Genomic DNA, 14,590 nt, shown 5'->3' on the forward strand with positions numbered 1-14,590 from the left:
TTTATCGATACTGCAACATGGGATATCCCTAATCTATTTACTGTATGCTAATTTATTTGGTGCGCGATGGCACGACACGTTAACTGAACATCACTAATATTAGAAATTAAAAATAAACGTTGACTTAAAAAAAATGAACAACAGCAGGATTGTTATTTAATTTATCTCAATTTATAAAATTATATTTACCTCACAAATAACCTCAAAATATTTAATACATGAACAAATTGCTATGAAAATTAAATGCATTATTAGATACAATAATATTGTTTGAAAATAAATTTTAGAACAAATTTTCATATAATTTTGTTTACATATTGAATAATTTTAGATAATAACTATATTTTTAACACGGGCCATTTTCTTGACCTTGGTGGTGACGTAAAAGACAAACTAAATTCATACAAACAATTTCAAATACTGAAACGTCAAATCTACTCAACTCGCACTAACGTATATATAAAAATATAATTTGTTAACGACAGGCTGTGTGGTAACTTTGTTATGAAGAAAAAAATCCACGTCAAAGACTCAACGAAAAATTAATAGACAAAGGTAAAAAAAAAATACTTGGCCACTTTTAAAATTAAATTAAAATAAAGCATTTCTTCTTGCTAACTGTGTCCTTATTTTAGAAAACACTAAATGGACGTCTATAGTCTAGTAAAAATCACATGGTTATTAATTTTGAGCAATAGAATTACATTAAAGGTTAATTTGCTCAAGTTAAAAAAAAAAAATAAAAAAAAATCATCCATAGATATATAAATCATTATTTTTTTTTCTAATTGATGTTAAAGTAGCATGTTTGCAAATTAAAAAAAATTGATGAGACTGGCAAGTTAAAAAAATAATCTGTTTAAAAAAAAAGAAATTTCATTAGTAAAAGGCGAAATAGGCAAGCGAGCGCAGCGCTAAATAAAATATACAAAATTCTACGAACATATTTATATCCGTACTAAATAAATAAACGGTTATTATTATTAATAAATCATTATTAAATTATACACATTATTATATTACACAATTATTAATAGAAGTAATTTACAATAAAATAATTAAGTTTAAGACCATATTTGCTCCATCTGTCGCATCAATATATTTTCATTGCTGGGTTGTCATGTTTTTTTTTTTTAGTAAATGCATTTGAAATATAATCAACAAAATAATGACGTAAATGCATAATTCATAAATAGCATACCTGGATATAATAATTAATATTAAATAGGAAAATAAAAACAGAATTATAAAAGATATTTTTTAAAAATCATGCTATTACTACTGCTATTTTACCCGCATTTTGATTTTCTTCCTTTATTGACAGCTGTCAATGAAGTTTGGGCATCTGTCATGCAGCCATTTACCTATTACACAAAATTAATATAAAATTATGTACGCTTTTACCTTCCTATAAAACATCAATTAACAATAAGAAATCATTTATTTATATTTAAAAGGATATAGATAATTAAAACCACTTTAAGTTAGTGCGAAAATATGTTGACACGACAGATAAAAAAGTCACAGACTATATATAATTATTTAATCCAACTAACATTAGCGAATCTTTGTTAGTTTCAAATGACAAATAGATGTTTCTGTCACAATCATTAAGTAATTTGTTAATACCAAATATAAAAAAAAGAAAATTATTCACTCGTCAATCATTTACATGAAATTCTCATATTTACATACAATAGCTTTATGTATACAATCATATTAAATAAATCCAAAATCTGCGTCCACAGATAATATATCCTTGTTTAAATCCATTCAGTCAGATATTTAAATGGCAACATTGTTTGTCTTGACTACGGTCACAGCTCCTTGAGTAGCGCTGATTTGGCGTTCTTGAGTTTGTCAAGTCTCTTCGTCAGGTGACTGTTCTCTGTTTCCAACTCCTCAACCCGATTCAAAGCTTCTCGAGCCTGGAATTTTATTTATTATATTATATTAAATATACCAAAAAAGTAAAATGTTTTTTTTTTATGAGACGGGGTTCTCTCACTGTAAATTTCTGATACCAAAATCTTATATATATAAAAGAAAGTCGTGTTGGTTACACTATTTATAACTCAAGAACGGCTGAATCGATTTGACTGAAAATTGGTGGGCAGGTAGCTTAGAACCAGGAAACGGCATAGGATAATTTTTACCCCGTTTTCTATTTTTTATTCCGCGCGGACGGAGTCGCGGGAAAAAGCTAGTCTATATATAAAAGAGAAATAACAGTATGTTTTAAATGAACAATTACGTATCAGAAACCGACAGTTAGACAGCTAAATTTTTTTTTTTAATAAAACATTTAAAATATAGTACAGTTTAAAATTAGTAAATCCAATACATGCAGGTTGTAAGATAAATGTTTTTTTTTTAAATGCACGAGAAATAAGGAAACAAAGATTAAAATAATTCCGTACTTGCGAGGAAAATAATCAAAGGTTTTTCATTAAAAGGTTACACCTTTATTTTCCAATAACCTATTCTGACTGTTTATTTGGATTGTTTTATTTTATTTTATATACACAGGGTGTGTAATATTAATGAACGAGACATATAATACAGGATGATTGATTTATTTTGGGATATGTCAATGTCTGGGTCACAAAAGAGGTTAAACGTGTCATTGCCTTGCCACCATACCATTAGCAGTTTCCGTTATTGATAACGGCCCAGAAGTCAACAACTTCCTGAAAACAATATTAGCTACGTTTTACCTGAAAATAAAACGTTTGTTAAACATACTTACCTAATTCGAAGCCTAATAAACATGAGAGTAGCGTTCGTTTTCGTAATGTGCTCATAGTGTACTTCCGGTCCATCCCTTCTCCTATCCCCTTCCCTCGTTTCTAGTCAACTCCATTTCCGTACGACTGCAGCGCCACCAAAGGCAGCTGAGACGTTAGACTCAATATTTCTTCATTGCGTCTCTTTGCCACCAGGTAGGATGTAAAAGTATTAGGCTTCGAATTAGGTAAGTATGTTTAATAAACGTTTTATTTTCAGGTAAAACGTAGCTATTAAACAGTACTGTACCGTCATTCGAAGCCTAATAAACATGAGAGACGTGTTTACTATCGCCTGGTGGTGGCGCGAAATAATACGCCAATGTGATTGCTAGAAGTAATTCTGTTGTTTTATTGTGTTACGTACTTATTTGTGTATGAGAAAATAAAAAAAAAAAACTTGAATTTTACATTTGCTTTATTGAGAACAAGCTATTGATCCCTAAGATACATACGTCGATCGAGCGATTGACGAGAACATCGGAAGATGCAAACCTATTATAAATGTAAGTTAAACATACAAGACTAGCTCGTTTAAAGTAAATAGATAATAATCAATCATCAGTTGGTACAAATAATTTTGAGACTGTATTGGAATTAATCATGCTGTTTGTGATATCTTTGCGATAGAATTTCTTGAACGTATTAGCCGATTTCCAATTTCCGCGCACCAAAATATCGTCAAGTGGGAAATTCTCGACCCAGTTTTTCGAGGCCACGGCTGACCTAAAACTTCCAGCGGTAGCTTTAATGCCAGCTTCTTGCAGAAGTTTCTTCACCCATCCTGCTATAATTGTTCTAGATGCAGGTCGAGGGCTTCCAGTAAGGGCAATGAATAGACTATCAGAGTTAGCTACTCCTCTTTTCTCCTGAGAGAGATGGATAAGGTGTTTAACCCAGTGAACAGGACAAAGACGTACATTGCCTTTGTTCGAAATTAATTTCCAAGACGATTGCTGGTGAGTACTAGAATCGGTCTTTGAACCAAAAGCAGGTTTAAAAATAATACCATCCTCCTCAGTTATATAATGTTGTGATGAGATCTTTAAAAGCGTTAAGTCGTGCACCCGTCTCCCCGAACAAAGCAGAAGTATTGCTGCTGTGCACTTTGAGGCTTCATACAAGCTAGAAGTATTAGCATCCTTGGTATTCAAAAACTGTTCCATTATGCTAGTATCCCAGGTAGGTGGCTTCTGAGGTCTTTGTTTTGCCAAGGCGATAGCTTTCAGAACATGTCGCACTAAGGTGTGGGAATTTAATTTTTCTTGATTATCGGGATTAGAGAAAGTGACAACAACAGATTTATGTACCCGAATTGTACTTAAGGAAAAACCGTCTTTCTGGTGAAGATCAGCGAGAAACCTAGCTAAATCAGATGCTGTAGGATTGTTTATGCTGATTTTTTGAGCTCGAGCCCAAGATAACCATCTGGCCCAGGCTGGCTTGTATGTTTTTAAGGTAGATCTACGCCAGCTAGCCGATAATAAATCCTTCTGATCCTTAGTCCAACCTGTCAACTGTTTGCTCCACCCCCACATTTCCATATCTCGAGGTTCATCTCCGACACTTTCGGTGGAGGGAGCCCCGTTGTTGTATCTATCAGGACTTGTGACAGATTCTTGATCGTGAACGGAGCGTCCTGAGCACGACTTTTCAAGTCTGGCCTCCAATAAGCGCCCTCCCAGCGAGGCACAATTATCAAATAGGACCCTATTGCTTTGTTCAGATGAGCTAGGACTCTGGGAATGAGATGCGGGGGTGGAAACAGCCATGCCAGGTGAAAATTCCATTCCATACTCAGAGCATCGTAATAGGTCGCTTGTTTGTCGGTCCTGTCTAGTGTGCAGTATGTCTGCACTACGTGTGCGTCTCGTGACGCGAAGAGGTCGACTGTTGGCGTGCCCCATTTTTTGAACACGATCTGAGTTAAAGGTGGTAGTAAGTGCCACTCTGGTGTTATTTGCCGACGGGACAGCCGATCCGCATAACAGTTGTAGCTCCCCGGGATATGATACACGGATATTCGAATGTTGTAAAGGTCCAAAATTTGATACACCTTTTTGGTGAGATTTGTCAAAGCTACAGATTTCGTCCCGCCTTCGTTGCGAAGATAAGCTATTACTGACCTGTTGTCGGACTGTATTAAAAGACCCTTGGATGCTAGGGACTTTCCACGAAGATTGAGAACGTTCAGAATCGCTAACATTTCCTTCTGGTTGCAGTGCAACCGTTGTTGAGAATGAGTCCAACATCCCTGCAGCTTTTGGTTGTCCAATATGGCTCCCCAACCCAGATCGCTCGCGTCTGTAGTAAGGTAATGACGGGGAGCGGGAATATGTAATTGCGAGTGAGTTCGACAATTGCGCTGCCACCATATTAGCTCTAATATGACTTGAGCTGGTAAGGGTAGAGTTTTTATACGGGGACAAGCTAACATTTTGTTGGACAGCGCTTGCAGCGCGCGATAATGGAGACGTCCCCTCTTGACAACGAAACATGCGAAATTCATCATTCCAATAATCTTTTGTAAATCTAACAAAGTTGTCTTTTTCTTGGCTAGTAAATTTGCAGCGAGACTCTCTATTTTTGTCGTTAATCTGTCTGGAAGATATTTCAAGTTCTGCCAAGGGTCCCAAATCAAACCTAGAAACTCCAGAGCCTTCCGCGGTGTGAGCACCGACTTCTCTGTGTTTATTTCCCAACCTAGGGACCGCAGCAGACTTATAGTGACAACAATGTGTTTCTGCAGACTGGCTGCGTCCTGATTTACCAAGAAGAAGTCGTCGAGATATACAAGAATGCGCACACCGCGATTTCGTAGGCACTGAGCTAACCAGTTGGTCAGGCACGCAAACGCCTTCGGCGCGGAACTCAGGCCGAATGGCAGGCAGGTTATTTGCCATAATTTGTTGGCATAAATCAGCCGAAGGAAACGTCTGTGGGCTTGTGCAACCGGTAGGTGAAAATAAGCCTGGCGCAAGTCTATTTTGGCCATCCAGTCGTTTTCTTGTATAAAATCTGGCACGCGCTGGACATTTACAAGCCGAAACTTGCCGGCGTGAACAAACTTGTTTAACCTTTTCAGATTGAAGATTGGCCTTGAGGTGCCGTCGCTTTTTGGACGTAAGAAAATTGTGGATATGAAGCTGGGTGTTACCCGTGCTTCTTCTAGCACACCTTCTAGAACCAGCTTCTTTATAATTTTTGACATTTCCGGGGACACATTTGTTTGGTGTTGAAAATTGGGAGTGTGCAAAGGAGGCTTCTGTTTGAATGGAATGCGGTACCCCGTAACCATTTGGAGTATATGAGGCGGCGCCCCAAGATACTCCCATTGATCGACGTAAACATGAAGCTGCCCTGCACGGAAGAGATGACTCGGCGAGTCAGGTCCTTTTCCTTGGCTGATCTCTCCTATCCCGTCGGGATGAGGGAGAGGTTGCATCATTTCCTTTACGAGTGGAGTGATCTCCCAGTCGCTTACCATTTCGTCCCCTTGAAGAGTTGTTGAAAGTACCAGGTTTCTTTTGTGGTGCAGGAAAGTTATTCTTCGGATACCCTTTAGATGTTGACGGTTTTTGTGGGCCCCGCGAAGAATGCGGATCGTTCTGCAGGGCAGGTTTGCGATCCTTGATTTTTGGCCAAAAAGCTTTGTTCACTCCACCAGCTTTTTCTATAACAGAGCTAAATTTTTCTGCATTAAACAAGGTCGAGCAAGAAGGGGGGATTTTACGAAAGGCATTTTTATAAAAGGGATCCTTGACGTTTGCTAAAATACCCTCGCGGCGATGTTGGATGAGTTCAGCCCGATGGCCACATACTAATTGGAGTACATCACAGGAAGCCTTACAAAAAATGCCTTCAGTAAAAATTTCGTTAATCTTTGTGTAAATTTCTGTATAATTTAACGAATCTGACAGTTGAGCCCAAATTAAAAAATTTCGCATTTCAGATTGTAACACGTCACGTTGTTTGAGAAGTGCGTATGTGATACCGGCAAATGCTTTTTCCATATTGGCAGAAAATTTTGAATTATCGTAACGCTTTACCTCCTCATTGGGCTCCAGAGAAGTAAAACCAGGATTATGTAAACATGATTTTTGAACGTCCGCATAACGGACATTATTCCAGTCCCCCTGATCGAAAAGTTGTAACTCGAACAGCTGCTTAAGCATTTCATCTGGTGTATGAGGAATAGCGGGTTCCTTAATTTTAGTTCCTACAGTTAAATTTAATTCCGGTTCCATGACGGGAATATCTTGATTAGACTCATGCGTATTCACGTCATTGCCGCCGGAAACATCTTCGAAAAGCTCGCCACTTGCATCCAGTTCAATTTGATCGTCACAATCACATATTGATTGTGATCGTGGCCTTGTAGCAACATCATTTCCGGATACGGAAGTTTCTTTCGGAATAATTTGCTTTTGGAGAGAAGTGACAGTTTTAATTAAATCCATAATTAACTTACGGTCCTGCTTTGATCCTGACTTCCTCCGTTTTTTCTTGCTCTTCCTTTTAGGTTTGCATTTATAGTCTGACGAATAACTGGAAGTATTCGACGAAGCAGAAGCGCTCGACGAACTGGATGAGCTAGATGAGCTTCTCGATCGCTTTCGCTTTCTTTTCTTCTTTTTTTCATCAACCGACTTGGCCAGATGTTTAGAGTCCCTTCTTCGCTCCCTCCGATCCTCGTTATTATCGCCTTCTCCTCCCTGGCTCCGATCTTCCCCTTTGGATGGACACTCCTCCATGATAACTACAAAAAATATTGAATATAACAATTTTAAATTATCGAACGGCAAGGCCGTTAAGCTGTTTAACATGAATTAAAAAGTTTATTGTACTTACGATTTTTGAAAAATAATTACCGCAAATAAAACCTTACGTATTGAAGTACACTACAAACTTAGTCGAGACGGCTCACAGCACGTACGTGGCTAGACACGACCGCCTCTGGCGAGAAACGAAACGCCAATGAAGAAATATTGAGTCTAACGTCTCAGCTGCCTTTGGTGGCGCTGCAGTCGTACGGAAATGGAGTTGACTAGAAACGAGGGAAGGGGATAGGAGAAGGGATGGACCGGAAGTACACTATGAGCACATTACGAAAACGAACGCTACTCTCATGTTTATTAGGCTTCGAATGACGGTACAGTACTGTTTAATGGTATTTTTTCTTGTGTCTCTACGATAAACATATGCATGAATTAGTGATGGAATCATTAAAATCCATACATTTTGATATATATCATATCGATAAGTTATTAACGAGTATTGAATTAAAAATTGAATTAAAAAAGATGATAATTTCTTCGAGATTATCATTTCTCACTGAAATGGACAGCTTTGGACAAGTTTTCCTATAGTAAATACTCACGATATATTTGCTTGAGGTTTACGTTGATCAAACCTTGTACCTCAAATGGGCACACAGTTCTAGAAATTTCGATGTTATCTCTGAGCTGTGTACCGTGTACTGTGTATTGCTGTGTACTGTGTATTGCTGTGTATTGTGTATTGCAGTGTACTGCTGTGTACTGTGTATTGCTGTGCACTGTGTACTGCTGTGTATTGTGTATTGCGGTGCACTGTGTACAGACCTCCCTCTGCAGCCTGCGGCGCTCCTGCTTGAGCTGCTCCTCGTGCTCGTCCTGGTGGTCCTGACGCGCGCGCAGTCGGGCGACCTGCGCCTCCAGCCGCGCCACCGCCGCCGCCTGCAGCGCCGCCTCCGCCTCCGCCCGCGCCGCGCGACCCTTCGCCTCCGACACAGACTTGCGCAGCGATTCCACTGCAACATGCACAACACGCGTTCAAATCTCTATTAATGGCTATCTCATTGCTTGGAATTTACAGCTTCTGCTTCGATTCCGATTTATACGCGCCTGTGGAAGTTCCTGACGGTTCCTCATGTAATTCTATCCCTATTATTAGTTCAAATCCTTACAAACTCAAGGCGAAAATCACAAAGTAACACGGTTTATAGCCATTCTTAGTCAGTGAGATCATTTCAACTAATCAACAAATGAAGCAAGATAAAAACTATTCTTAGTATTATAGTGGTCAACTTAATACTGATGGTAAGGCTGGCTCTTCGCATTTTTCCTTAACGAAGAAAATATTCTAATATACATTAAAAACATTGCTACTTATTTGAAATGCTCATTTCAAAAATGTACAAGAACAATGAACAACAAGCGTATCCATGAGCGTTGCGTATACGCACTCCGTACGTACGTATACGTTGCACGTCCGTTAGTGCGTGCGTGCGCGCATGTGTGTACTCACGCTCGCTGTCGAGCTCCCTGTCGTGGTGCGCGGCGACACCGTTCTGTCGCGCGGCGCGCTCCTCGTTCAGGCACAGCTTCAGCTTCCGCACCTCCGACTCCAGCGCCTGCTTCGAGCTCACCAGTCGCTGCAACCGCACGTCTGCCAATACGACAACTAGCATTAATATTTGTTTCCTAAACTAAGAGAAGAGTATTTTTTATGTATACAATTTAAGGCAAAACTATAAAGTAGTCTTAAATTTTTGCTTAGAAAAAAAAAGGTTGAAGGAAGTCTTCTTGATTAAATCATCTTCCTCTGATTTTGTTCGTTGACAAAGCACCTTCTTACACAAATGTTCGGGCACATACTAAGTTATTACGAATTAGGTGGAAAACACTCACCAAGTGTGCCCTCTCCGGCGTCATTGAGCAGCTGTTCCGAGTGGTGTGAGACGAGGGCGAGGGGTGGCACGCTGCCGAAGCCCTGCGCAACCAGCTCGGGCTCCATCCCGTTCAGCTCTGTTTGCTCCGCGGTGCCGTTGAGCTCCGCCTCCACGAAGGCGAAGCCCGCGGCGGCGGCGGCGGAGTCCCGCGCACGCACCGCGTCTCGCGCTGCAGTCACCTCGCGCTCCAATGTGGCGTGCTCTCGTTTTAGCCGCTCGTGCGCTGAGCACTTCTCTTTATGTTCACGCTGTAAGTAGATATTTCAATATTTAAGTAAATAAATGTAACGACGTTTCGCGCAATCTTCACTTAGCAGTTTGGCGTTGTAGGTCTGACCTGCAGCTGCGCGTGCTCCTCGGTGAGCTCCTCGATGCGGTCCTTGAGCAGCTCTAGCTGGTACCCGAGCGCCGCCTTGTCGTTGTCCAGCTGAGCGTTGAGGATCATCGCCTTGCGGAACTTCTCCTCCACCTCTTTTAGCTCGTGCTGCAACAAACGTACATACATAAAATTCTATAATTGCAAATGCAATCAAAAATTACAATATTAGGCATCGACTAGTAAACAATAACAATGTCCAACCTTCGATATCTTAGTAGTAAGTAAATAGTAAATGTACAAAACCATTCGATTATAATAACAGTTTGTTTTTGTCAAAATGTGTGTGATGTTACCCTGAGGTCTTTGATGCTAAAAACATCGTCAGCGGAGTCCTCAGAGCTGCGCCTCGGCGAGTGCACGGCGGGGCTGAGCGACGCCAGTCGGCCGCCGCGACGACCCACTGTCTCTGTAACGTTAGAACAATTATACATATCATAACAGTCATCATAATTAAAATGCAACATTAGTATAAATGCACTAACATCCTCATGTACAGATTTTTTTTCATGATGATATACATATATTATGCTGCCATGGAAATGTCATAGTTGACATCAACTGGGAAGAAGTAATTTGCATTTTATTTCTGTGTATACCTGAATACATATCGAATGCCTTGTCAGCATGGTCCTCCTGCTCTCGTTGCTGTCGCTCCAGCTCGCGCATGCGGATCTCGCGCGCTTCCGCCCGCGCCGCCCGCCTCGCCGCCAGACGTTGCTCCGCCTAGGACAAATGTCACATACCACTCATTACCATTACCATACTAGAAAGAAACTTATGTAAGCTTTGGATTTGACGAATGAAACTATCACATTTGTAAGAACAACAACACAATATGTATCCACAGATTTATGTTGATATTATATGTTAAAAATATTGTATCTTTATTTAATTTGTTATTAATAAATGTAGAATTTATTTTAGTCAAGTACATCAAGTACAATTTACTTTCATATTCCAATGTCACAAGGGAAAGCATTGCGACTTGCTTAATAAACCTTTTTGCCGTGATATGGTAACATCTTAAAGGTCGTAGCATATCTCATTTATAATATTTTTGGTCTGTATAAAAAATATAACTTACATTGTAACAATCAGTATTTAATGTTCAAATCAATGTAACGATAGCAATCGATAATCGAGCGTCGTATTGTAAATATGTTTTGTTTTAATGACTAGTCACGCCTAACAAATGCCACGTTATCTTAGCGTCCCATTTAAATATTTGATAAACCAACGATAAAAGAAACATCCGAAAAAACACTTCATTTCTACTTTCCTTCCATTACATTCATAAATATAAATTGGCAATCTCTTGTAGACATAATATCCTAACTTGTGCAGTGTTACTGACTAGCTAGGCGAGTTAACTGATGAAAAAATCGTAATTGCATGGAACTTATTATTTTAAACGTAAGCTCGAAAAGTAGTTTATTATGTATATCTACACACCTCACTAACCATGGGTTTTTGACACCAAAATCTCTGTATAAAATTTCTCATCCATCATTTTCTTTGACAAAAAAAAGATAACAATATTTTTTTAAACGAAGATTTAGATCTCAGAAGCCAACGGTTACTCGTCTATGTTGTCTATTCACTTGTCAATACTTTTGAGTTGTGTGATGGCTTTTTAACAATGAAAACGTTTCACTATCTCTCTCTGCGCATCGTTTCTTAACTCCTGAGGGTCGCGACCTCTCCTCTTGACCATCTCGCGAAGGGTCGTTCTCCATTCTGTGCGGTACTCGGCGCTGTAGATGGCATTATGTGTGCTGGAGTCGAGTGTGGAGCATAATTGGTCAGTCCAGCGTATAGGGCGGCGTCCTCTGTTTCACTATCACTGGACTATAAATAGTCAATGACGCAGCATCAATAACCACGGTCATCAGCCCGGGGTTTCCCGAGAATATACCCAGAATGTGTTACTCAACAACAGATAGGTACATATGATGATTAAATCTGTGATTACTCATTGAATAGGGATTCGTTTGATGATCGAAGTGCAAAAACATTCCTATTGCAACAAAACTATGAGAAACAGATATTTATTTTATATTGATCGTAATAATTAATTAATTTTGTTGAATAACCAAAATTTCCGTCCGACAACAAAAATCAATACAAAAATCTCCAATTATAACACAGGGATGTCTATGTTTTATACAGAATTGATCTCAGACACCAATGGTAAGTAGTTAAAATATTTGATGTACCAACGCAGTTAAATATCAATAACACAAGAACGAATCATCAATTTAACCTTTCTGATGGTGGGCGGTTTGAGTCATCGTACATGTAGAGATTTCTCGATCCTATGTAAATAACTCGAGTACCAAAGTGGGTAAAGAACGGTTATTTAAACTAACAAAAACACTAGAAGTCACCTTTGCTAAATATAAGTTATCGCTTTGTACTGTACATTTGTACAAAGCGATTTGAACATTAGTTTATTGTACGAAGAGGAAGTTACAATAACTTACCGGGATTATGATCCTTGTATTATTATTATATGGTTATAATGTCAAAAGAGGATTCAATAGACTGAAGCTCAAGTAGAACATCCTTTGATTACAAAGCCACTTAGCGTCGAGTCGTAGTCATATTATTGTCATAAATAACAATCCGAAAAGATTTATCTTACTAATCTTACTAATATTATAAACTAGCTTTTACCCTCGGCTCCGTCCACGCGGAATAAAAAAAAAAGAAAAAGAAAACGGGGTAAAAAATATCCTATGTCCTTTTCCTGGTTCTAAGCTACCTGCCCACAAATTTTCAGTCAAATCGATTCAGCCGTTCTTGAGTTATAAATAGTGTAACTAACACGACTTTTTTTTATATATATGTATATAGATGTGAAAATTTTGATGGATGGATGTTTGTTACAAGATATCTCCGGAACTGCTGAATGGATCTCGATGAAATTTGGCACTGATGTAGAACATAGCCTGGAAGAACACAGACTACTATTTAAGTTTTTTTCAATACGCGCGGACGGATTCACGGGCGACAGCTAGTATTATAATAAAAATGACCACCCATAACCACTAATTCAATAAATTCAGGACCTAAATGTATAAAGCAAACTAGGGTGAAAATCGGATACTATTTTGCATTCAAGTATTACTAATTATTGAATGTTTAGAAGAATTATACACTGGAGTCTTTCATAGGAAAATAGTCACACAATTAGTCACTAAAGCTATTGTTAAATTAAAACAGAAAACAAAATTCCCTACGAACAAAAGAGACTTTATTACGATACAAAAAGGAATAATATACACTATATTAATACAATTATTATAAAACAAAAATATTGTCTTATTTGATAAAGAATAGAATACTTACAACTAATAGAAACAGACTCATTGTTATGTAAATGGAAATGCATGTAAAATCAAATACGCACTATTATATTCAGATATATTATAAAACAGTATCGACAAACAAACATATCACTAGCGTTGCCAGGCGTCCGGATAAAGCCGGACATAGGTAGGCTTTTTGATTGCGAGTCCGGCCAAAATAAACGGTTTTCCGGCTTTTGTTAGGCTTTTTACATTTCCCAAACGAGAGTGTACCTATTAATACTGAGACAAAATAATATAGGGTCCGACCTTTCTACCCAAATGTCCGGCCAAACTGGCTGTTCTGTCCGACTAGTAGGTTTGGCGACCTGGCAACCCTACATATCACCATAGTAATTATTTTTTATAGGAGGAGATGGCAAACGAGCGGTCATTTGGTATCGCTAAAACAGCATATAACATCTGCAACAAGATTAAGATTTTCAGATGTTACATTGAATGGAGGAGAGGATATGTTCAGGATGAACATTTTCGTTTCCTGTTTATTCTTTCCTCCGTCGAGTACACATCCATGTTAAGGCAAATATAACGGATTCCCAGGCTTTCGTATCTGCCTACACATGTACGTTAATGGCATAAGAGTTTACAACCAGAGTCATAAAACATTCGTCACAGTGACAACAGATTACGCAAGTTGCAGAACAAATGTGCTAAAATGATGTCACACGAAGCAATGTGCGCGTAGTTTTTGGCTCGCTTCGTTGAGGCCATTTGTGAAGGCGTTTACTTTATATAAAGCTTTTTATTACTTGATATAATGTAGACATTAGTAATAAATAATACACTTCATAAATATCTACAATAGTTGGCTCAATAAATATAAAGGCCCATAGATACAACAATAAGTCGTGCTCAGCATGTTTGTCGATACAACGCGTGCGCAGAACGGAAATGACGATGACTACTGTCTCGTATAGTTCCGTCAAACATTAATTACTTTTAAATTGACTATCGACAAATTTTAAATAAACAAACAGCCTGGACTGGACTGGAGCCTTTCGTATGCGAAATTCATAATTCATTATTAAAGCAAGAAATTGCAACATAGCAGCAAATTTACATTTAAAAGCTGTTCATATATAATACAACAAAACACGACTAAGGACAGATTTTAAACATTTAAAAAGCTGGATACATTCCATCCTTACAGGCAGAGATCTGCCTGCGACAATTGGTTTTAACATGACAAATTTTGTCGTTTGAAAAAATTAATAATTTATGAAAAGAAGCATATCTGAAAAAGCCATCAAAACCGATGACATCACTGTCACACATTAACTATACACACGCACTTAAATGAATACATGTTAAACATTCAATTGTTTATCGATACCAAAGATAA

At 38.4% G+C, this 14,590-nt stretch overlaps 1 protein-coding gene across 5 annotated transcripts in view; it reads right to left on the reverse strand.

The window, feature by feature from the left end:
- Nucleotides 1-1,658: 1,658 nt before the first annotated feature.
- LOC106718410 (leucine-rich repeat flightless-interacting protein 2) overlaps nt 1,659-14,590 on the reverse strand; it is a 35,632-nt gene continuing 22,700 nt past the window's right edge. For 4 of the 5 annotated variants that reach the window (XM_045686792.1, XM_045686791.1, XM_045686789.1 and 1 more), the window contains 7 exons: nt 10,474-10,600; nt 10,171-10,283; nt 9,836-9,982; nt 9,458-9,746; nt 9,075-9,215; nt 8,390-8,577; nt 1,659-1,928 (listed from right to left, as the gene is read on the reverse strand). In XM_045686792.1, coding sequence (XP_045542748.1) covers nt 1,818-1,928; nt 8,390-8,577; nt 9,075-9,215; nt 9,458-9,746; nt 9,836-9,982; nt 10,171-10,283; nt 10,474-10,600 — 1,116 coding nt within the window. In that variant the 3' untranslated portion in view covers nt 1,659-1,817. Of the gene's footprint in view, nt 1,929-2,532; nt 2,691-8,389; nt 8,578-9,074; nt 9,216-9,457; nt 9,747-9,835; nt 9,983-10,170; nt 10,284-10,473; nt 10,601-14,590 lie in introns of those variants that run through there. The other variant, XM_045686790.1, reaches the window with a different exon arrangement.

This window comes from Papilio machaon, chromosome 4 (genome assembly GCF_912999745.1).
Source record: "Papilio machaon chromosome 4, ilPapMach1.1, whole genome shotgun sequence".
NCBI lineage: Eukaryota > Metazoa > Arthropoda > Insecta > Lepidoptera > Papilionidae > Papilio > Papilio machaon.